The sequence below is a fragment of the Takifugu rubripes genome, chromosome 1 (assembly GCF_901000725.2).
Source record: "Takifugu rubripes chromosome 1, fTakRub1.2, whole genome shotgun sequence".
Lineage (NCBI taxonomy): Eukaryota > Metazoa > Chordata > Actinopteri > Tetraodontiformes > Tetraodontidae > Takifugu > Takifugu rubripes.
Genome location: NC_042285.1, coordinates 14,375,942 through 14,401,293, shown reverse-complemented (window position 1 = coordinate 14,401,293; position 25,352 = coordinate 14,375,942). Strand labels below are relative to the sequence as shown.

Sequence of the window (25,352 nt, the reverse complement as noted above, 5' to 3'; positions counted from 1 at the left end):
GTAATAACAAAATGAAAGGAGACCCTTTCTGAGGGTGTGTCCCTCTCTGCATTGTTCTTGGAAGCACAAATCATGAGCAGATTTATGGCAAAGGATTGGAGTCATGTGTGAAAAAAACAACTTTCGACTCGGTGATCAATTCCACGCTTTGACCACTGGGAGCAAAACCCCAAGTGGAACTTTAGATTACGCTGAGAATACCGATCTATCACTGCAAACATCTGAGGGATTTTCTGAGATCAAAACTGTAATCCTCTGTAAATCTCTCTATCCGCTGTACAGTCACCGTGACCCTGCTGCAGGGGTGATAACGGCAAGAGCAACATGGAGCTGACGACGTCAATAACCTACTGTGTTCAGTTCTGCGTGTAAAACCATAAACCTCCAGCCTGCTAGTCCACTCTGCTTCTCTTGGTGCTGCGGATGTGGTGGGTGGATCCTTGGAGGCGTGTGCAGAGCGAGCACATTGTATTACTCTTCATGCGCTTCCCTAAATAAATGTGCCATATGTTGATGGTGGTGCAGTTCTGGAGCTCATGCTTCAGCTCTCTGGATGAATATGTTCACCACATGAAGCACATGAAGCCCTACTTACATGTTGAAAACTGTAGTTTACTGTGAGGAGAGAAGAGCTAGGTCGGCAGTGCTGCTTTAAAGGCCAAAGTGGGTTAATCCTCATACCAAGAAGCCTTCACTTATCCAGCGAGAGCGCCACAAAAATACTACAACTTTAATCTGTCTTCGCTCACGTACGAGAGGCCAAAGACCTGCCACTGTTACGAGGTTAAGTGTTCTCCCTGGACAAAAGTTCAGGGAGTCACTCATGCAATCATTCATCCCTGAAGTGGCTGTTAAAGACCCCGGGTCTTAAACCAGCCTGGCCTGGTTTCATGCACAGAAACTATTGGTGCACAATGATGGAGCAGTTGCGATCTGCCCTTTGAATTCCATCTCTTCAGGTCTCAAACTATTTTCTTAAATGAGATGACTATCAGGGCCATATAAGTGGAGTTCATTGCCTAGAGTTTGGGGGGGAGGGGGTAGGAGGCTGAGGGGGTTGTGTTGTGCAGTTTGGGCCGCCGTGGTCTCAGGTCTGTATCGGTGCATAAAGAATGCATCAGTAATTTATGTTCATATGCTCACACAGTTTTCAGAGGCGCGATCAGCTTCACACTGATCACTGCTACTCTTCACCAGCCTCATGTTTCATTCAGAACACAATGTTAAACAACGGCTCAGACAGGATGGTTGGGACTCCCTACTACACGCGTTTATTCTTCCTGTTCCATCAGAAACCTGGGATGTGCCAGGCAGTCACAGAAAAGGTGACTTGTACATGTTGCACAGTGGAGTCTGGCTCAGTCCATATTTCAAAGACGTGAAATGGGAAATTAGTGGGTGCACGCTGTCTCTCACTGAGGGACAGGATCTGACTTGTTTGCTATTAATAGCACTTTGAGAGATAATTCTTGCCTTGTTATCTTAGCAAAAGCCTTGCCAAAGGCAGGAGGTTGTAGGCCCTGGGTTGTATAACCACAGCCTTCTTTTCTTATTTCTGCCATCTTCCTCTTCATTCTGTCTGTCTTTGTTCCGCTGATCAGAAGTCTGTGTTAGATGAAGACCAAAGAGGAAAAAAAATAATTTGACACTTCAAAATGGGAATTAAAAATAACTAAAACCAAATCTAAATGTGTACACTTAAATATCTCTAATATAAGATTTTGTGTAATGAAAGTGTCAATGCTTCAGAGGCCTTTGGATGGAAATTTCTGATCTCAATGGCACAGGAGGTAAAGAAGAGATCCTTTAAAACACTGCAGGCAGGTCAGAAACACCCAAGTTACCTCAGTGTCTCTGATAAAACCTGCAACCAGTACAACAATACCAACGCATTTAAGAAACGATGAAACTACGGCTTGCATCGAACACATCTTTAGCAACAGAACGGAGCGATTGGCTGCTCCCCACAACCGTCTGTTTCACTGATCGCTGTCTGATAACAGCAGACACACAAACCTGTTTCACTTGTAATATGGAGAATGTCAGCCAAAAGTTTTTATGTTTGGTGTTGTTGCTGCTGTGGTTAAGCGGGGGATGGGGGGGGGGGGCAACGTGAAATAGCGTGAGGCAGGAAAACCTGTTACACTCATACATTGTCAGGTAGATACCTTTCTGACAGACGAGAACATGCAGAAAATTGGATTAAAATAGGACACATTTGGTGAAAGGATTGATATGACAAATAACAAGCTCTAGAATGTACGCTTGATGGTAAAGTGCACTGATCAAACTCATTACATCAAATTTAATTAAGAATCAAAATGTGGGAAATAGTTTTGTTATCCACAAGGAACTCCAGTGAGAACCAACAATTTTGTATCTCATGTCAGTTTTAGCGTAATTACTGGTTTGCACGTCATGTTTAATCAGGTCAGTTAAAAAATGTCCAGTTGTGTGTTGTTATTGTCTGTCACTTCAAGTATTGTGATCAAATCACAGGTCAAGTGTGATCCGCTTAAAAAGAAGTGCTTATTTTAAATGGCCATTAAAGCGCTACAGCTAAAGGACAGGGAGACAGGCAGGCAGGCAGGCAGGCAGACAGACAGGCAGGCAGACAGGCAGGCAGGCAGACAGGCAGGCAGGCAGGCAGGCAGGCAGGCAGGCAGGCAGGCAGGCAGGCAGACAGGCAGGCAGGCAGGCAGGTAGACAGACAGACAGACAGACAGACAGACAGGCAGGCAGGCAGGTAGACAGACAGACAGGCAGGCAGGCAGACAGGCAGGCAGGCAGGCAGACAGGCAGGCAGGCAGGCAGGCAGGCAGACAGGCAGGCAGGCAGGCAGGTAGACAGACAGACAGACAGACAGACAGGCAGGTAGACAGACAGACAGGCAGGCAGGCAGGCAGGCAGACAGGCAGGCAGACAGGCAGACAGGCAGACAGGCAGGCAGGCAGGCAGGCAGGCAGACAGGCAGGCAGGCAGGCAGACAGGCAGGCAGACAGGCAGACAGGCAGACAGGCAGGCAGGCAGGCAGACAGGCAGACAGGCAGGCAGGCAGGCAGACAGGCAGGCAGGCAGGCAGATTGCATCGATTGATTTCGATTGAGTCTGCCCTTGACCCTTGATAGCAGCCGTGGGGGAAGGGCCGCTCCAACATTGGCTGTAAACTGTAGTGATGAGCAACGATTGGAAATGTAAACATCTTAGGAGGCAAGTTTGCTGTCTGGGACTTCATTCACAAACAAGCAAAGCATCAGTTCAGCTCCCAAAATGCTTTTTCCTTTTAATGTGGAAACGACACAAACTGTTAAGAGCGCGCGCACTTATACTCAAACATTTTCCCTCACGACATCTGATGAGTATGAAATTGTGGAAATTAGCATGAATTAAATGACATTAAGTAAATTATATTCAAATCATTGCAATATAAATAACCATGCCCAAGCAGATCCTTGATATACCCGCAAGCAAGTTTGAAACGCTCGTGGCAGCAGCGCCACTATGTACTTTGTGTGTCGTGCTTCATGTGAAAAAAAGAAAACATTTATTTAACCATATTTCTTTCGATATGCGTGTGTAATTACCCCACCTTTGGCTGACATCTGACATCCTTGTTTGTTTTGCTAAGGCGTAAAATGTGTAATTCAAATTGGTTTCAGACTGAGCCAGCTGTCAAGGTGAACATGATGACTGATGAGGCAAACTTATGTTGCAGAGGGGGTCATGGGAGGGGGGGTTCCTGCCGTTTAAAGTAGGTTCATGCACGGTAAGGCAGTTGATCATTATAAAGGGCATGACCTCATGTTTGACACCCTCTGCACTTACTTAAAAAGGCAAAAATGGCTCAGCATTTTTATGGTTTGATTTTTTTTATTAAGTTGTCTTTTTCTGGTCGTCTTTTACACATACACAAATCATGCTGCTCCAGAAATAGAAAATCAACCCAAATAAAGGTAATCCTTCTGCAAATACATCAGCCTGAGCAGCTGATCCACACTGGCTTCTGTTAGTTTCAAAAGGCATGCGTTGATGTGGAAAAAACCCAAAACAAACCTTAAACAGTGAAACCAACAAACACCAATAAAGTGTGATGCTGCAGTCTATAAATAACTGAAATAAACGTTAAGTAAGTATAAAGTGTGCACTGTATTGTGACATCCTTCTATTATTGTAGATGATAGTATTTTTAGACAAATACCCAAACTAAATATATACTCATGGGGCTCCACTGCTTTTAAGTTCAGATTTGTTTGGGGGCTCGAGAATAAATATTCAACAATTTCGAACAATGGTTTTGATCGAAGGCTTTCAAGCTCAGTCTGCTTGTGCAGGTCCATTTCACCATGAACACCATATCATCCGCTTTCTACAGTTCCTCCAGGATGATGAGGCACTGTTAATCCAAATGTTTGACATAGTCCCAGTGTTTTCTGGCAAAGTGTGCCAAAAAAAAGGATTAAGAAAAACAAAAGAACAAAGCCGGTGGCAGAGGGCAAGACCAAACTACAGCGAATCATCCATACCATAGTACTATTAACACTGATGACAGCCTCTTTCCAAGTCCACATCAAACAAATTGGTTCACTCTTGAGTAGTGACCTTCACCTGACTGTTGGAGTCTCTTGTCTAGCACCCAGGCAGTGAACACAGCTTCTGCTCTGCCTTCTTTAAAAGTGGAATCTGATACTGTCCCTGATGACCACCAGCATGCCAGATGGTGCCGGAAACATCCAGACCATCAAAGGATGTGATTTTTCGCCCCTGAGCTTTCAGCAGTTGAGCACTGGTCCAGGTAAATGGTCCTCTCTGTCTGTCTGATGGAATGAAGAAAATGTGGACACACGTGCCAAAACAGACCCGGATAACTTTCTTTGTTTTAAGGTGTAAAAAGACCAACCAACCAAAATGCCAAACACTGTTTTGGTGACGGCTAACCTAACCAATGCTAGAAAAAACAAAACAAAAAGATAAATTCATTCCCAATCAGATCATCTGTATCTATGAAGACAATCACAAAGACATCTTCAGTAGAACTGTTATAAAAAAACAATTTAGGAAGTGCACCACTAACTGTTCCAGCTCTGGCTCAGTCTGTAGGGGACTGACCCGGGACTCAGATGGCTCTTGTCTGGGTTCTGGTTCGAGACCAAAAAACTGGAAAGTGGGCAGTCTGGGGCACACAGGTCAGGATTAGGGTCAGCCACTCTGTCACCTGTCCAGGTGTTCTTTGTTTCTTCAAGTACTGACATTTCTGTATAAGTGGAAACCAGTAATTTCCCCTCTGGGGGAATAATGAAGTCTTCGAATTAGGGAAGCTATTAATTAAACTTCTGTTTTTGAAACAATAAGTCACACTTTGGTCACGCCAGAAAGCAACATGTTCATTTGTAGTTCCATATGGCAATAAACAAAGTTTCCAAACTATTCAAGCCATTCTACAATTAAATTTGGTTCAAATATTCAAGTTTCCGATCAAGATAAAAAATAATAACCAAGTAATGCAATGCATTTTTCAAACATGTCTACTAATACAGATACAATAACCAAGACGCTGGTCTGGGTTTGTGTTAAATTAGGAAGGTTGGTGACATGATCACTGCTACTGAAAGACGTGGGAGGTGACGTGTTCATGCACCCAAGACAAGTTGTAATTTAGTGGTTCATTGCTATTAAGAAACCAAGCAAACGAAGCCGCTGCATTCACAGACATCATATATTACACTGTGTACATCAGAAAATTATTTTGTCACATATTATACTTCTCTTCTTCCTCCTCCTTCCAAGATGCTGACAGCACAACATCATAGTCAAATATAAATTAATATAAATTAGACAGAGTGGAAATCTGCTTTAAGACGATATTAACTGTTCAGCGAAGAACACTAGTGGGACCTCTACTATCTACACTGCAGCTACATGAGATGTCCACATTTTAATAACGATGATATATTAACAATACATTCAAACATTGTACATGATATGTGAGCTACTGCTACTTTCTGCAAATATATATTTTCTTTCTGCACATATTGAATAATATATTATTGTGGGGACTATGAATACATTCTTCAGGACGTTGACTGACGCACATTGGTCTCTTTTTTTTGTCAGTGTAGACGCCTTGTCTTTATTTGCTCTACTAAATGAATGTATCAAAGCCCCCCAGCAGCCCGTGGGAGGGGGGTAGATGAGTGGGATTTGCTCTCTAACAGCACAGTTGACATTGTGACTCGATGTTTGACATGGTAATTAAGCGTAGGGTTGCAGCAGAGCGTCTCACTAAAATAGATGGATAAAATTAGTTCTCCTGTGGATGCCTTGGTAAATAAAAACCCTGAGGGCCCTGCTCTTATATCCCTGTGGGGTTATATTTACAATATTAACAAGTACCATGCAGCTTTTGGAGAACAGAGCTCATGCAACCATGTATACTCTAGTCGTAATAGTGACCCAAAGGCTGTTTTCTAAGAGGAATACCTTGTCAAAAAAAACCCGTTGCGAACCCAACAAGTCTCTTTTCATTCCTACATGCTTGTTTTGGTCTGTCAGTTAAAGGAATGAACAGAATCGGTGGTTAAAATCTGCAGTTAGCCTAACAGGCTGAAAAGGTCTACAAGTTGAGTCGATTTGTAAAAGAATGCTATGAGTACTTGAACACATTTCCGTTTTTGTATCTTAGTGAGTGAGGCAACACCTGCCTCACGTGAACTGGCAAGAAGACAGAAATGTCTTATTTCAAGGCTCCAGTCGAGCCATCGCGGTGAACACTGGGGCAGCCAGATGCTGTGCATAGTCTGTTGTTGTGGTGTCATGAAACCATTTTTTTGCTGGCCAGTGATGGTGACAGACTTGAAGCCATTCAGGGCACAGTTCCATCCCATTGTCATCCACATTAACGAGTCAGTAATGCAGGAGACTTTTCCGCTGCCCTACCAGGTTTGCCAGACCTGTGGGATGGCCTCTGCTCTTACAAGCAAGTGGTGCTGACTTATTTATACAGATCTTTTAACAGAAATCTGGATCTCCCTCTGTGTACGCCGCTCTTGCAAACCCCTTCTCTACATGTAGTGTGTTAATGGTCCTTCTCCCTTCATTGCCTCATTACACATTTTTAACACCTTATCGTTGACTTCGTGGGTATTCAGGTGATATGTGTGTTTGGCCACCAGCACAATGGAGGGTGTTTGTTCAAACTGAAACACTTGAAGCTGGAGACACGAGAGGCTGATGGGTCCATAGAAGTGGGTCAGTTGTGTATATTGACAGTCTGGTCCATTGGTCCATCCCTTTGGGAATAAATGGTCTGTAGGCATCCAAGCCACAAGAGTGTTCCATGTTAGATGTGTGTGTTTGTGTGTGTTTCCATATTTTGGTTTTTGTGTTTCTTGTGTCCACATGTGTGTCCTTGCTGCAGTCATGGCTTCAGTTTCGTTTTTTAAAGAAAAAAAAGGGCGTCTTCTGAGGGGGACCTAGTAAAATAGGGACCTGGTTCTTGTGTGTAATCCTGACCTGTACGAATCAGAGAAGAGAGAGTCATGATTCAGCTTCACACACACGTAATTGGTGCATATTGGGTTACGGCCTAAAAGATACGTATGTTCTATGCTGCACTAAAGATGTTGCCTTAAAGATCAAACTCTCACCGTGCAGGGGGGCTGCATCCATGGCTCACCGTCAATCTGCATTGGCAGCTGTCGGGTTGTCCTGTTGCAAAGAGAGAGAGAGAGAGAGAGAATCGTGGGGAAGGTCAGCTCACACACAAGAGGGCTTGTTCACACTATCCCAGACCAGGTTACATTGTACCCTTTGTTCCCATGAGAGCCTTTCCCAGACACCCCCACTCTTTTAAAAATCACAGATCAACTGTCTACACACACACAGACACACACACAGTTGTTATAAGAAATTATTGCGGGTCTTTCTAGCTTCAGAAAACGCTGTGTGGGAGAATGAGTTTGATGTCCTGGTGTAAGAAAATGGTGCTTTTCTGTAAAATGTGAGACCAACTTAGAAATGTCACTTCTTGGGAGTACTTGTTGGAAATTAGTATATGTATATCTTAGTGACAGACAATTTACACTTAACACTTTATGATCAAAGTTAATCAAGTGTGAAAAATCTCATTTATTTAAAATCTGGAACCAGTCAAAATGCACATTGGGTATATTGCATGCAGCAGTGGCTGTTACAATCAATATTGTCTCAATGTACAAGTCACTCCCTGGATTTTACCTAGAGAAAACTTTTCAAATAAGCAATAGTGGCAAGAAAAACTCCCCTTTTAAAAGGAAGAAACCTTGAGCAGGACTTATATCGGTGGAACCCTCTTTCTGACGACCCAAATTGAGGTTTGACTCAATTATGATTACATCAGCTACACAATAGCCTGCTGTAACAGCCCATAAGAGACTCATTTTATGCAAATATATCTGCTGAAGTGGTTATTAAGCAGAAGGATGCACAAGAAAATGGATGATAAAGATGGAGAGGTGATAAGAGCGGGGATGTGGGTCCCGACCTGATGCTGACGCTGGCACACTGAGCCAGTCTGCGACCTGCACTCTTCAGTCCAGTATAGATCTGTCCCATCTCTATCGCACCTTCCAGGCCAACCACCTCCAAAAGCTGGTCACTGATGTCTACATAGGTAGAGGAAGAGAGAGAGGATTAGGCACTTTGGTAGAACGTTGCACCTGAATAAACACCAAGCAACAAAAAGCCAAACCTGGAAACCCTCATTTATGCACTAGGTTATTTATATTACTTTCCCCTACATATTTAGTCTTACATCATTTTACACAATACTGGGCAAATGTTTCTCTATGCAGCGTGATGATGGAACCAGCAAAATCATTGAGTTTTAAAAACAAAAGTTCTGGAACATGTCACCAGTAACTTATGATGGAACAGCTTCACAAAGAGAGCAACATAGTGTCAATAATAAATGAAAAAGTATCTCTAGAGACAGCAGGAAGTCATTTAACCTGAGAATAGGCAGTGAGACAGGCTAATGTCTATGAGACTCTGACGTAATAAACACCTTCAAAAATATGTCAGATTTATTTATATTCAAAGGCCATGATGAAAAGATGAACACATTCTGCCATTTCATTTGATACACTTATTATTGTGTGCGTGTGTGTATGTGGTGGTGGTGGGGGGGGACCACTGCTCTAAAAATACAAGAGTAGAGCAGAGGAATCTCTTATTTTAGAATTTTAAAAACAATGCTCATACATCCGTCTCATGGTGCACTATACAGTATTTAATACCCTTCCTCCGCACACCCACCTATGAGCTCCCTCTCCACTTCCTCCGGATACCAAACATGGCCATTGTGCCTTCTATGTGTCCCTGTGTGAGAGCAGCATGGCCCACTGTGCTAGTTCTCACCTCACTCATGATTCTGGCCTTATCAGTTCTCTGTTATTTTGTGCTCTTAGGCAAGTGGCACTGTTACTTCTCAGTGAGGTGGATCTAAGAATAGAACAGAACAGCCTCTTACATAAGGCAGCCCTGGTGCATTGTGGGATGAAAATGGCATTGCGCTGCCATGTACCAAGCAGCCACCGCTGTGCTGCACTATCTGCTGCATGTTTTCTGTTGAGACTGTTGGATTAATGTGTGACTATAGCAAATCATTTACAATTTCTTGAGGCATGATGACGTCTTCTACATTGAAGAAAGGAATGCACATGCTATGTTTATGCTACACAACCACCCACCCACCCACCCACACACGAACAATTGCCTCGCTTGTGGCATGTCACATTTTTAACAGGTGGTGAAAATGAGCAAAATTAGTAATGATCAGTGTTTATTTTTTTATTTTTTTTACAATTTTTCTGCAGTAAACTATAACAAATGGAAGATACACTGCATGTTTCAATCTTTTTCTTGCTTAACTGTTTACACAAATGTGGCAATTGCTGTTTAGACAAAGTAAACTAGCATTTGGCTTCACAGTGTTAAAACTTTTTGCTGTGCTAACCTTCAAGTACCTATTTCAAATAATGGATTGCATCTTTTTTGATGCTTGTGTACAGTGTTTGACTGAGTTCTACATGTCTGCCCATGCAGAACAAAAACCAGAACAAAAAACACAGTGACTCAGAGGAAGTTTCATCACTGTGATCAGAATTACCCCAGGCATCTCCCATTCATGTTGGTTAAGTCTGGCTGATTGCATTAACTGCAGAAAATGGATTTAAAAGCTTTAGTTTACCATGCCAGAGAAAGAAGCTGCCATAAACAATTGGTCATCTGTTCAGCATGAAGGCGTGCAAGTGTGAGCACACACAAACACAGGCAGGAGCATGTTCGCACACTCACACTGTCAGAAAACAACATCAAATGTTTCACGTCACTATTTTGATCTTAGAGGGTAATAGACAACAGGACGGAAGGGAGAATATTACAAAGATATGCATCATTTGTTAGGCGGTGCTTTAATTGTCCTTTAATTTGTCAGTCTAACAGAGATTTTCACCATAATTAGCCGCATTGTTGGCCGCAATCTAAATTTGTGAGTAGATCTCAATTTAGTTTTATACAGTTTTCACTACTGTATTAAAATGTTCAAATTCTGCCAAAAGAAATCTACTTGATAAAGGTCCAAGTTTTGTTTCCATCACACCACATCATTCACCTTATCTTCGCACCATTTATGTGCAGCTTTTGCCGTTCGCTCTGGTGTTCTATGAGATCGTCCTTGAATGTTTTGAATGTTTTTGGGTTATTTATTTTACCCCCCCGTCTTTATAAGCCTCAAGGTCCTGCTGTTGTGAAGCTCACGACACCCTGCTGCCAGAACAATGACTGACAGGAGGTCTGGGGCGCTTGTGACAGAGTTTCAGTCAAATGTAGTGTCCAGTTTGATGGTCACAAAAGCTCAGTATTGCCAGACCAGTTAATGTTCCAGTTTCCTGTGTGTCCTCGGATGACCTGTTAGAGATTCACTTTCTCTTTCTCACTTTTACAGAAAGTTTTGACAGATAAAAAAAACACCAATCACATGTCTCTGCTCAATGCTTTTCTTTTGTCGTGTCCTTGTTGCAGGATACTGACTGACCAGTGAGATGCATCACTGCTGCCAGTGTTTTTGGTTTCCCTGATCTATTTGGGCCACTGCTAGCATCCTGATCATAGGAAAGAATCCTTAAGGAATCAATTGTATTTCAATCAAATACATTATTTTAATAAATAAAATAACACCTCAACATATGCCAAACTTTTTTTTCCAAACATTTACACACAAATGCGTGTATGTTGTAACAAAATAAGGACATGAATTTTTATTGTTTGTCAGGAATCAGTGGTTACCAAAGTCCTCAAGTGGGTCTTAAAGTGTTCCAGTTCTTCATGGAACAATCTCATCCTCACCTGCCTTCCTTCTTTCCCTCCTTGAGTTTTTATTTAATCAGCTTTTGACATTAAAATGTGTTTAATCATTCGATCAAATGATCTGTCAGTCATGCGGACGGGAACTTCACTGCAGCTCCAGTCTTTCTGGTGGCTACATATGAGGTCAGCAGCACAAAACAACGATCCACACATCTGGATGCATTGGTTTGACTTTTGCTTGTTGGAATGGGAATCGTCCCTTATTTTAGGGCTGCTGTGACCTGTTTGTAAGTCAGAAACTACAAGCTGATACTTTCACCTTTAAATCAGTATAAAAGCAAAGCCAGTTTGCTGCAGGTCACATGACTAATCAGCATCATTAGTTTTACTGTCTCCTGTTTCCTTGGGGGTTCTCCTGCAGTCTCTACAGCCCTGGGGTCTCCATGGAAACATGAGTAACTCAGAGACTTAAAGATGATGTGAGAGCTGTAACAAGTGAAAAGAGACGATAGTGAGTATTACCCTCAAAAAGAACCACCGCCTTTTGCTGTTGGGAGAGATTTAGGGTCTAAGGCTTTTAGATCAACAGCATGTGGAAATATTTCCAATTTCCCGTGACATTTATAAATTAACAGTATTTTAAATGATTTTAAAACTGCTTGTCTTCCCACAACAGTTAGGTGGAGTTTCAATGGGCTTATACTTCAGATGTACTTCTAATGAGACGTTTACCAAGGTTGTCTCATAAAAGAATTTGGGTCTCATTACAGCCTAATCCTCATGCAATATTTTACTCTTTATACTATTCTACTGACAGGAGCCTGTGAAAACATGTAGAGAGGTTGTTTTATCACACACTGGCCACCTCGCAAACTTAGCAATATGTTTAAAAAACTACTTTGACATTTACTGTAAATAATCAGCTAAGCAGATGTGACTAGATGTGCTGGCTGACTTGGCAGGACCGTAGAACTGCAGACAGGCACCAGAGGTCCTGCCGAAGTGTTTGAATGCCTCCATCACCATTTCCTTCTCTGTCCGCATGAATGGTTTTTGTTCATGTGACACATGCGCGTGGAATCAGGGGTCAAAGTTCAATACACTTCATTCCCTGCAGTCTGCAACAGGCCAACATTGAAAGAGCTGGCATGCACGCTGTGTTCCATCGCATGATTAGACAAACATCTCAACGTCTCAGAATGAAAAAACATAGAGGGACTTTCACTATTACTGCTCCAAGACTAAAGCTGATCACGGTTAAACCCTCAAGTTTGCGTTCACCTGTTCACAGTGAGACTCAGTGTCACGCTCAAGGACACTTGAACTTTCAGACTGCAGGGACCAGGGATCAAACCTTCACATCCTTTACATCCCTGACACAACCACTCCTCCCCCTCAGCTTCAGACGCCCATGGAGTCATCAACCAATGCTCAAAAGAAACTTTTTCCCTAATCTGGTGCCCTGTGCAGTCGACTCCTCATGAGTTGAAAGGAGCCATGAACCAAGGCAGGAGCCCGTCTTTGGCCCCCAATTCATACTGAAAGGTCTGAGTGAATAATTTTAAGTTGTAATTGTTAACAGCTATGTAAAACCCACAGTTTCTTACTGTATTGATAATTTTGTCTTAGTTTGACTCTATCCTACCTTGCACGCAGAACTTGAGCTCTTTAGCATCGGTGACAGTGCTGGAGGGAATCCTGTCAAGAGCTTTCTTGCTCATACGATTATAGTTTCTCCTCCTCTTTGACTCGCCCCACAAGTTAGAGCCACCATGCATGCTTGGGATGTTAAGCACGGCGATGCCCTCTAAAGAAGTGTTGCTAAGGTCCAAGGTGATCCCGTCACACTAATGGAAGACAAAAGGACAGAAAGAAACACTGTCTGAAAGGTGAATCTATAGAATATCAGAAATGTCTGCGTAGTGGTGCCGGAGGTTTGAGCTTTGGAAATATAGGCTGTGAAGATTTGAAGAATAACATCAAGCTGTGTTTCTGGATAAAAAAGCATTTGGTAACCAACACAAACCCAGTATGTCTTTATTTGTTGACATTAGCACTTTAGGCTTGTATGGCAGAATAGTGGTAAACCAATAAAAGACTAGATCATGAGCTTCAACTATTTTAGACCTCATCTTCAAAAATCAGTTGTTGATTCCACTGGTGAATATCAGCTGCAAGCGTGCAGGTGTCTAAACGTTTCTGACTGGATCCTGTCCCACCTACAGTGTCCCCTAAATACATGTTTTTAGACTGTTGGAGGAATTCAGAGTACAGTCCAGTATGGGAAATGGAATTGAATTAAAGTACATTCAAGATATTCAAATGTCTTTCCTTCTGCATCTTTCACAAACATGATTTTGGGACTGCTGCGATGGCACAACTCACTTCAACCTCTATGCATTCGTTGAGTTTCTTGCAGGTTGCCGATATGGTCTCTGTGGTGCCAAACTCAAAGTACCACAGCTTGTTCTTCATTCTACGAGGCCGGAGGGAAAAACAGAGGTCAGATAGGTTTTAACTAACACCCAAATATCTAAACTTGCCCTCCAGAACAGGGCATCTGCTCACAATCAGAGCTTCCAGCGTGATTGTGTTTGGGTGAACTGAATACATATTGAAGCTGTCCAGCCCTGAGTCCTTTTTCAGTTTGAATCTAATCGATGCTGACAGCTTGTGGTCACGTCACCATAGAGATCAAAGCATCATTGATGCCTTAAAGTGGTGACATGGCACTGACAGTGAAAACACCACCATCTGTCACAGTATAACACGGGCAAATCAGTGCACACAGGCGCCTCTTAGAGCAGAGCTGAAAATTCAACCTGGACCTGGAGAAGGGACACGAGGGGTGATATCGCTACTAAAGTTAATCTGATGAAGGAAAATACTGATGTGAATCACAGCGTTCCAAGCAGCCCCCAGGCAGCCCTAATGAACTCAGTCACATTCAAGATTGCATGTCTTGTTTATATCTACTTATTTCAATTTGCCTGTTTGGATCACCATAATTACAGCTCTAACTTAAAACAGCATTAAATTCAGCACTTTTTAGGGCCTCAGTTTTGGACTCAAAATTCTATCCAATTTAATAATTGCTAACAAATGTATTCCACGGTGGAATCACATTAACATATACATCACGCGATGAAGATTGTTTTTTCTCATTTCAAATGTCCTGTTCTTGTCTTGTGTTTGTCTCTACTCTCTGTCCTCTTGTGTGTGGCCTCACACACACCCACGCACACACATCAATGGCCTCTACCTGTGTTTAACTGTCTCCGCCCCTTTCCTCCTGAACCAAAGCTGTTTCCTCCTTGCCTTTTGTCCTGGCTCTTCTTGTCATTGTGTCGGCCACCCAGCCGTTTCCATGTTTGCTCTTCCTCTTGTTGTATGTGTGGGGAATGGTGCTTTCAATTACAACAGCAATATTGCCACAACTGCTGTGTATTATGTGGGCACAGCCGTTACCTCAGCACAACATAATGTCACATACATCCAAATGTTTGTTTGACAGAATTTTCAGCCTGTGCTCCGTCCTGCTCATGTTCATTTTAGGAACAAACTGAAACGAAACACTTGAAAAGAGCAAAGAAAATAACAAACCCAAAACTCTTTCTGAAAACTCTTTAAACAAAGAGATTAAATAGCTGTTCAGTGTCTGACGCAAACTGTTCATCTTCCCATTTTCTCCCACATTATCGCCTTTCCAGTTTGTGTGCTTTTTGATCAAAAGGAACGTGATTTATATTCTTTGGTGTTGAAAAGAGAAATGGAAAGATTCCACTTACAAAAGTACTAAACACAATTCATTTAGCTCACAATGAGTCATCGTAACGCACAAAGCACACACATTTGCACATACACACAAAGTATGAGAGAAAGAGAGAGAAAGACAAAGTGAGCACACCAGTCAGGCACAAGTATGTACACACGCATGCAGACACGCACACGCCCGCGTGTTAAGAGAGGACCGGCTGTCCATAACAGTGAGTCAGCTCAGGTCTGCAGTATCTGGCTACGCTGATCTTCCTGCTACTGTTTGCTGATCAAACGAGTCTTTGCAAAGGTGCCACCGCAGTAAACACGGCTGGAAACGAAAACTGGAAGCATCAAAGATTGTCTTTTTCCCTTGAGCAACTCTTATTTGTTGATGGTTCTGGGGTTACTGCTGAAATATTTACACTTTAAAACATGATTACTGCTAATGTTTTCATTCATGTGCATGAAAGGAAGAAAATGCTTTTGTCTCTCAACAGATGTGGCAAAAGTCTCAGAAAATAATATGTCAGAGGAAACTAACAGCGCCTGTATAAATAAAGAAGACATGCACCAGCCACGATGGCAGCTAGACAGACAAACAGAAAGACAGACAGACAGACAGACAGACAGACAGACAGACAGACAGACAGACAGACAGACAGACAGACAGACAGACAGACAGACAGACAGATAGATAGATAGATAGATAGATAGATAGATAGATAGATAGATAGATAGATAGATAGATAGATAGATAGATAGATAGATCCCTCATCTCCAGCTCCGTGTCGTGCTGCCAGAACATCACACACTTGTGTAGCTGACACAGTTATCGCCATCTGTGCTGAGCACCCTGCAGTGGGAACCCAGGCCAGATCAAGGTGTACTGTTCCAAACTGGACCGTCCTGCACTGGTTGTGAGTATTGTTTAGCAGTGAGTGGAATTTTATTGTATTTTTTTTACATTCCAGATATCCTTTTTATTACGAAGGAGGTCTACAAAGTGACCTCTCTGCTAAACAGATCTTACATGATGAAAGGATTAGAGAGAGCTCTCGCTCTGTAGCCAGGCTGATTTCCTTCATTCTACTGTAACACCTTTTCAAAAAGACACATTGAATAAAATGCAATAGTTTATAGACCTTTACTGTACATTCTCTCCTGATATAGACTATGGCTGATTATGGTCAAGTGTGATACCCAGATTCTTGACTGTGCCCATGATGAGGTCAGAGTCGGTTATAGTTTTATGGGACAGTTTCAAATGAGATGTGTCAGTTTATCTTAATAAGAAATCCATCACCTGGCAGATCACTGACGTCCAGTAAGATTTGAAAAATCCTAATCTCTCACCTACTGTTGAATTTCTCGGGGTGTTTTTCCCTCATCAGATGGAATCGATGAGCAATGGAGGCATCCTGTGTGCAGAATAACAACAGAACATCATCATCATCATCATCATCATCATCATCATCATCATCACTAAAAGTATAAAGATCTTAGCTATTGATGGACCAATGCTTAGACTGTACTAAAACACAAACCAGCAGTCATTATCGGAACACGTCCCACGTATTATGTAAATTTGCACTTGCCATTTACCAAATGTAATCACATTTGTTTAAATCATTTACTTTGCTTTGTCAAGACCGTGAAAACAGATCCTGACATGGTTTATTCATGATAATAATCGGCTGCTTCTGACTTCAGCAGGATTATTCTCGAGGATTCCAGGATTCATTTCTACGATCTAACATTGACCCCTGTGAGGATTCCTCGCGAGGCGTGCCATTCATGAACTATAGTTTGGATTTTGACCTCATCTTCTCTGACATGTTTGTTGACACGTTCAATAGAGGCAGCGCAGCAGACAGCAGCTGACAGGAAAATGCAGCAGGAGGTGATAAGACTAGCAGAAAGACTCCAGGCTGGCCTTTGCTCTCCCTGAATGACATCCTTCACCCAGTGTCTCTTTAGTACAAGGAAGCTTATCTGCCTTCAACTCCAGACATCACTTGATCGGCTCCCAACGGAAGCCTTTGGATAACTCCGATGCCTGTGCAATGCCTTTTAGCTTTGGTGACAAAGAGCGTGATTTCTTTTTTTTAAATGTAATTTTGAATCTCAATCAATATATCAATCAATATCAATCCATCAATACATAAATTTGCATCGTGAGACATCTGAAATGTGCAAAAGAAAAAGATTTTTTAATTCATTTCCCCCAAACATTAATGAAATCAGGTTCACATAACAGTCAAATAAAGATTTGGAGGAATAACACACAAACCTTAAATGCTTGTATGTAATTATTATGAGTATGTTGTTATATAAAAGAAAAGGCTGTACCAGCACAAGAATACCAAATACAACCCACAAAACCAGCTTATTTTTTGAGTATGTAGGCAGACAGCACACAAAGAGCAGACCAGTACTGCTGTGACTCCAGGCTGAGTTTGACCAGATGAGGTTCTTCTCCTGTCAGGCTTCAGGATGTGATCTGCCTGTCACTGATAAACAGCTACTGGGACTTTGGATGCATACAAAACAGATTATATTGACTTCATGTCAAAGGAAGTAATATTGTGCAGCTTCTGTATGTGTTTCACATGGCTGAGACGTTATAGAAAGTGTTGGAAACGGAAGTCAATGATTTTTAATTGTAAATCTAAAATGACAAGTGCCATCTTGCTCTGCTCAACAGATGCAGGACAAATGACTCTCTCACTTAAAGAAAGACAGACAGAGGTCTTGAGGTCAATGGGTGGAGAAAAGGCTGTGGCCATTATCAGGCACCTAGGGCCTTGCTATAGGGCAGGAGCAGACTCTACAAGTCGTCCTGGCCCAAACAAGGACCTACAGATATCTAGGATGTGGAAAGAGATGTTGTCTACTCGCTGGCAAATTATTTGGTGTGAAAGCCAAAGGTGACTGGGTTCCTGTGGATGGAACAATCTCTCCCCTTATCCATTGATGAACCTGGATGAAGGTAAGGGGCTGGACCACCACCATCAAATGCCAGTCTTCAAGAAAAAGCATAAGGAATTCCTCAAAAACATAAATGCATAAATGCATAAATGGAAAGATGATGTAAAGCTGTAGATCCGGTCACCACTCGTGAATGGGACCTCCTGTTTTCCAGCGTGTCTATCCACCCAACCCCCTCTTAAGGCTGATTTCTGGATTTTCTCTTTTCCTGATTAAAAGGAAAAAAAACAAATCTGGAAAGTTTAAAAGAAGAAAATTGCAACATGAGCTTTATGTGTCCAGCTTGTTTATTGTTATGTGGACAATGGTTGTTTTTCACAGGTAGAAAGATGCGTCAGGGGAACAATTACACGTTGGATAGCTTGGAAATGGGCTGGCGATTCCTGCCCGTTGAAGTGTCTACTGCAGCTATGTGCTCAGATTTTACAGCATCAGCAAATATCACGCCCCAAAATAGAACTGCATCTGCTGCCTCGAATGTTGACACAGAACCAAGAGAGCGAGATGATCCAACACACAATTCTCCAAAACTCTGAATCCGATGGCAAGGTTACTCGCTACAACAACAACAATGTTAAAAAGAAGAACCCTGGGACAGTTCATTTTCCCCTGTCACATGTCAGTGCTGTTTTCCTCACTTTTGGTTTTGATGCGTGTCCACAATAACAGTGACACGTGCCCTTAATGTTTTCCAAATGTGACAGGCTGTTTTGTGTCTCTAAATCTGCTTTTAGGCGATCACTGACCACTTTAACTTTCGTGCATTGTCCGCCTGAATGCAAAGATCGTAACATTTGCAACTGCCTGGGTGATGAAAGTCATTTTGATCTTGCCTTTTGCAGGTTTCGCACACGCAGGGGCAGAGGTGGTGCTGCGACATTGGGTTGATGGAAAGAGGGACAAACAAGATCAGAAAATGCTCCAGTGAAGGAGATGGGCAGGTTTTTATTTTCACTGACGCCTGGAATAAATGAAACAATCAGCAATTCAGTATACCCAGAACCATTTCTGACACCAACAGGAACATTATATTCTTCCATTTACTGATATGTGTTTGCATGTTAGTTATAAATAGGTTTCATTTCCTTTTCACTGCTTTTGAAATTGTTTTAAAATGACATTGTTGGAGTAATTATTCTTCACAAGAGAGAGATACCTCCTGTTGTGTGAGCAAAATCTGCTTGTTCCCGACTCAAATTTCAAATGAAAAACACCATCAAGAGAATCATTGGTGTGTGTGTTTGTAGGTGTGTCTCTGTGTGGACTAGTGCTGGCACAGGCTGAAGGTCAGGGGAAGTATCAGTGACAGGAAGTGAGCAGCTGCCAGGTTCGGGCCAGGTTACCACGGTAATGAATGACCGTGCTGAGTGACATCTGGCTGCTCTTAAAGTCAAACGTGTGGACTCACAAGACTGTGTGCATGCATGCACGCAAACACCATTTTAAACCATGAGCTCATCATGTCACTGCTTGAGAACTGTAAACAGCATCCTGTGTCAGACAACGCTTTTGATAATTTTGCTTACACAGTCCTGCATCCTCGTTAATAGCAGAGATCATTCAGTATGGTGCTAATAACATTAGCATCTATTGTAACTATACCAGCTGTGACAAGCAAAACCTTGATTGTGCTACTGGATCGAAGTATACGACTTATGTCCCAATCATAATTGTACAAACATGAGTCATTAAAGTCATTTTAATTTGATGAATTAAATATATGAGATTACTACAGGAAACAGTGTTGTATCCATCCATACACTGCCTGAAATGTTCACAAGAAGACGGCCAAGATCTACTCCCTACGAGCTAGAGGCAAGGTCACTAAATGGTCCTTTACCCTTGGAATGACCTTGAAGTTTGCAGGTCAACAGCGTACACCTACACATTGTGTACAGAAGCATGGCACCACAAAAGGATCATCTTTCCTGCTGCAATGAAACTCCATCTACCATTGCTGCTGACATGCAGACTTCTCACAACATTCTTACACGACTTCAAGTAAAGAGGATGCAGAGACAGTTAGCAGTTACCATGGACACTACCTTCATAGGATACAGCACAAGTGTACTAATGCACATCCACCTGGTAATTTCCATGGATTACACAGTTTCCCAGGGCCTTGAATAGTGGACAACATCCATTTGTGTAAGAGCGCCACAATGTCAGCCATTAAGCCCATTGACCCAGTAGCAGCCTAACTACTCTCCTACTGGAGTTGTCCCACTGAGTTATTCATAATTGAAGACGTCAAAAACATCTACTAGAAACCTGAGGTCATTTCCATCCTTATGATTTCAGGGCAGATGGGGTGTCTAACTGTAATATTAGTGTCCGAGGGTTAATGGCATTGGCAGCGTTAGGGATGTCTACTTTTGCCCAGTGGACTAGTTTATTCAGCAGAATAGGAGCTTTAGGCTCTCAGTTGAAGGGACATCTTATTAACAGCTTTCAGATGCTACTGGGTGTTTAATTGTAAATGGTAAATAAGATATACATTTTTATGGCATTTTTCTAATTGTAATTGTTGACCATTTAAAATCCTTTGCAATTCTTCCTTCACCATTTCACACTTATACTAGGACACAGGTGGCAGAGAAAAGGCAAAATCATGTTGCCTTCAGGCCATATGGCATGTTAATGTCTCTGCACACTCTTTCTCACACTGATGAGACTAGCCACTAAAGAAGTTGCACTGCTTCAAAATTATTGTGGCAATCCCAATTTTTGGTTAACACATTATGAACAAAGGTAGAGTTATTAACCAAATTTTGGAGTATGCGTATTCCTGTGCTCCACCGGGGGAGGCTGCACCTGTTATTGTGTCAGTGATCCTTTCAGAATAATTAACCTCAGTATTAAACAGACCATGACTGCGCAGTGCTGCCTTCACAGTGGCACGAGGATGGTAATGCTGACAGATACAGTAGTGTGTGTTGATTTCAACATGCCATATGGCCTACGTTTCCTAAAGGTGACATTAAATGAAAGGACACACTCAGCCTCCTTTGTCATGCTGTCAGTCATCATTCTACACCCATATTACACCTCACCCCCATTCCTGATCCTGAAAAGCACCACCTGAAACTAAAGAAAAGTTCTGAGGCCAAAATCTGAAACTGAAAATACAAGATGAAGTGTAGAAAAATGACATTATGAATCTGAAAAGTCCAACAGTTGTAACACCTGGTGTGGCTCCACAGTAAAGGTCCCTGATACATGTTTGATAGCCGAAGACGTTAATTATCTCCCATCTGTTGCTCAAGAACGAGTGTATTCCCACACATGAACAGAACTTATTAGCAGAACTGACACAAGGCCAACTCATTCATTAGTATTTTCAAATCACTGTCAATATCCCATTAATACAATGAATGTTGCACTGTTTTTTCTACTTCTAAAATCTTCTCACCAGCCAAACAAAATACTTGACAAGCATGAAGAGCGTGAACACAATATGCATGAACCCACTTTGGAATGGGGCCGTGGTGACATCGATGCTCTTTACAAATGATAAAAAAATGTGTGGCTGCTCTCTACAGCCAACCAAATCAACAAGACCTTCAGCCTCATGATCAAGACCAAAACTAAAAGATCTGCTGTCTAATTCTCAATAAGGATGCAAAATATCTTGTAAAAGCAACACAGCGACCAAGAGGCTGTTGCAGCGACACTTTCCAAACTAAAATGCTATTAATACACATGGAAAGAGAATGAATTGTCCATGTCTTCGAGTTCAAAAATCAAATTGGAGCACTAAAGTACCTCTAGTAAAAATAAAGAGCAGAAGAGGCCAAGGCAGCACATCAACACAGGCATAAAAACCATAATGGTACAAAGCAATCAAAGAGGGATTTCTTATTAAAACATCAGTAGCACCCAAAACCTGCAGAAATACATGGATACGGAAGGCTTGTGAAAACCTTACATAACATTAAATATGCAAATCGATTTGTATGTAGCTCTGTGTGCGAGCCAACCACATGCTCCACACCATGTCATCCACAATTAAATCAGCGAGATAGAGGACAGATGACAGTGGAAGCTTTCAGATTTGGCCTTGCCAGACCGTTGTCTCCATAGCAACCAAACCTTGAGCTGCAAGGTCTGTGATGGGATGGCCGGAAACGCAAACCCTGTATGGCGAGCAAACCAGATTTGAGAGTTACAGACAAATGGCTGCATCATTAGTGTGAGTCATGGGCGTGCTGCGTGCGCGCTGATGCTTTGCCATCTGTCACAGTTATCTGTTGCAGTTTTGCAGAGTGGTTTGATAAGTGAAAGGCTAGGAAGGAGAAACGAATGCAGCAGTTCATCAGTAGCCTGTGTGTCTGATTTGAACCTGTTAAACCCATAAACCCCTTATTTACTGGGCTGGAGATGCTTTACTGGGACTGGATTTAGTTTTAGAGCAATGGTTAGAAACCTGCTGATTCGGGCATCAGTTAGAATGTTTTTTTTTAAAATCTTTCCTTACAATTTCTACTTAACAACTCATGCTACTGAAGTTAAAATTCTGTTTTTTATTACTACTGTGAAGTATTTAATCAGGATTTGTCTAAATGTTGGCAGGTGGGACAAAGGCTTCATTACACTAAGTAGCCCTGTGAGGGGAAATGTGCCCATTACTTACAGAGATGAAAGCAAATTCATTTTCAGATGACAGTGGATCCAGCAATAAAGCAGTCAGGTCTACAGCCTGATACATGCAACCTTGAGCCTACACACCTTCTGTTTGTTGGGAGCTGTGAATGACTATTTATCCTTCACTTAACTTGACCACTCTTTGTGTGGAGGGTACTGAACACGCCCGTGGGCGAGTCGCCAGCTTATCACAGGGCCCTTTATGAGCGTGTGGGGGTTTGTTGCCTTGCTCAAGGGTAACTCAGCAGTGCTCTGAAGGCGTCCTGGCACCTCTCCTGCTACCAGAACACCTTCCAGCTTTTGTCTGCTACCACGACTTTAACCAAGAACCCTCTGCTTCTCAACACAGCCTGAGCTACTTGCCCCCCCACCTCTAATGTCATTGACATGTGGTTGGCTACAAAAAAGTGAAGACATTTGTGGTAAAATGATGAAAGCCTTTTTGTCACCTGCAAATTACAGACCAGCTGCAACACCAAACATGTAATATATTTAAAATGGTTGCCAAGCGACTGGAACGTGGCGCCCTACAAAAGTCACCGATAACGAAGATAAAATTGATTTCTATAAGAGTCACAAGCGGTCTTTGACCTGTCAGGACAGAAATTGACTTTAAAAATTGCTGCTCGCTGTTCCACCCAAACAGTTCTTGCTGTAGGACCAGATGATGGTTGGACTTACCACCCCGATAGAAAAGTAGTTGTTGACGATGTTGTAGGGGACAGGGTCACCCTTCTCCTGCTTGTCATCAGGGATGATGTTGATGTTCCAGCGATCCAAGACCACTTCAGTGCTGTGTTCGATGTCCCGCAGGAACTTCAGCAGGCTGCCGCCCTCATAACCTGCCGAGAACCGAGAGACAGTAAATGACTGATGTTTAACCAGCTTCACCAGCTTCAGAGATTTTTTTACTCCCTGTAAGTACTGGTACATCCTGTATTTCTTGTTTTTGATGAACATGGACCAGGGTTTTGCACTGTGGGCACCGATATTAGAAAGCCTGACAGGTTTGCATCGTGTGGTGGGTTTTAAAAGCGAACCAAGCGCTGGAGCATCTGTTTTTGGTTTGACATAAGCAGCTCAAAACAATGTACGTCAGACCTCATAGCACATGTTGTCAATAAAATATATCCTTTCTTAGATTCAAATATATGTAATTTCATTCCCCCATGTTATAAGTGAGGAATCCAATAAATACAGAACATGAGACAGATGTTTACGTGATTTGCTGACCTCCTCCCCAACGTAAGCAGCGTGCCAAGTCATTTCCTGTACCCAGAGGGAGGATGGCCACTGGAGGATGTTTGGCAAAGTTGGATTTATCTGGATTGTCAAAAAGAAAGTGTGTGTGAGAGAGACACAGAGAGATGCACAAAAAAACAATGTCCCACAGGTGTTCTGGCAAGTTCACACCAGTTCTTGAAAGTCTCTTCACTTTTTGTGATGCAGGGAAATCACCAGTGTTTTGATCATATCTGTCATTAAAGGTGATCAGCTTTTGATTAACGATCACGTGTCCTCAGCACACTGGATTTTGAAAAGTTCTTGTACCACGGATGGATGTAAGAAGGCGGATAATGGTAGAGCTATCACACCTGGGGAGATACCAGACAAACCAGACAACACAGAAGCAGGACAACTGCAGGACTAAAAAGGAAATGGAATGCATGGACCTCTATTACAGACTCCACAATGGTGAAGCCACAACATGCTTCCACGGTTTCCCACCAAGATATATGAGGAAGAGCTCCTGCTCAGGCCCATGGTCAGCAGCAGGAGCTGGCTGACGCACAATGTAGGCAAATATCTGGCCACTATCCAGCCTCCATGGATCAGCAAAAACTCGCAGGATCTTTTCCGGGACTGTCAGTTTTTATATTATAGATAAATATGAATATCAACAGTCATCATCCACAAACAATGTTACCAGCTCAAAGCTAAATTCATGAAAGTGCACGGAAAGGATTTAACTTTAGTAGCTTTCACCTGTTTGTATGTTCATTTGTCCGAGAACACATTAATTGAATTGAATCTGTGTACCTATACAGTCTAGAATCCAGCCAACGGTGCCATCGCCTCCACATGCCAGCACTCGGAAATCAGGGACGTCGTGGAAGAAGCTGAGACTGAGGAGAAAGGAAATACATTGAAGTGAAGGCAGTCACAAGCATGAACTTTCTGTTTCAAAACATACGGTGGCATCCAAAAGTGGGACACCTGGGTGGGTTTCTGTTAGCGTGACCCGTTAAACAAGTCGATCATTATCCATTTGTAGAAACCAGCCTCTTTGGACCTCCTCTGCTCCTGGTAGCTGTAGTTTCTGATGGCACACGTGTACCTGAAATCACGTTGCTATTGTTTGATAGTCTCCTGCTTTGTGGGCATCGGCTGATTGTTGGGACAAGATTAAAGGGGTCTGGTTATTTATAAAGCTTCAAAATTTGCACCATCTGGCCTTTCATAATGATGATGGATCCTGACGGGCTGCTTGAGATGTGGTAGCTTAATAAAGGTTATGTGAGAGCTTAACTCTCCTGGGTTCCTCTTCTTTTGCTGGGTTCTGCCTGTCCTTTATAACTATATATGATACACTGATATTGCTTAAAATATCAGATAGT

The 25,352-nt window shown here is 42.3% G+C and overlaps 1 protein-coding gene across 3 annotated transcripts in view; it reads right to left on the bottom strand.

The window, feature by feature from the left end:
- Nucleotides 1–6,535: 6,535 nt before the first annotated feature.
- Nucleotides 6,536–25,352, bottom strand: part of dgkg (diacylglycerol kinase, gamma) — a 40,519-nt gene continuing 21,702 nt past the window's right edge. For all 3 annotated transcript variants that reach the window (XM_029845947.1, XM_011607734.2, XM_029845950.1), the window contains 9 exons: nt 24,775–24,860; nt 23,968–24,057; nt 23,416–23,576; nt 16,456–16,520; nt 13,729–13,819; nt 12,989–13,190; nt 8,519–8,639; nt 7,644–7,704; nt 6,536–7,509 (listed from right to left, as the gene is read on the bottom strand). In XM_029845947.1, coding sequence (XP_029701807.1) covers nt 7,423–7,509; nt 7,644–7,704; nt 8,519–8,639; nt 12,989–13,190; nt 13,729–13,819; nt 16,456–16,520; nt 23,416–23,576; nt 23,968–24,057; nt 24,775–24,860 — 964 coding nt within the window. In that variant the 3' untranslated portion in view covers nt 6,536–7,422. The remainder of the gene's footprint in view (nt 7,510–7,643; nt 7,705–8,518; nt 8,640–12,988; nt 13,191–13,728; nt 13,820–16,455; nt 16,521–23,415; nt 23,577–23,967; nt 24,058–24,774; nt 24,861–25,352) is intronic.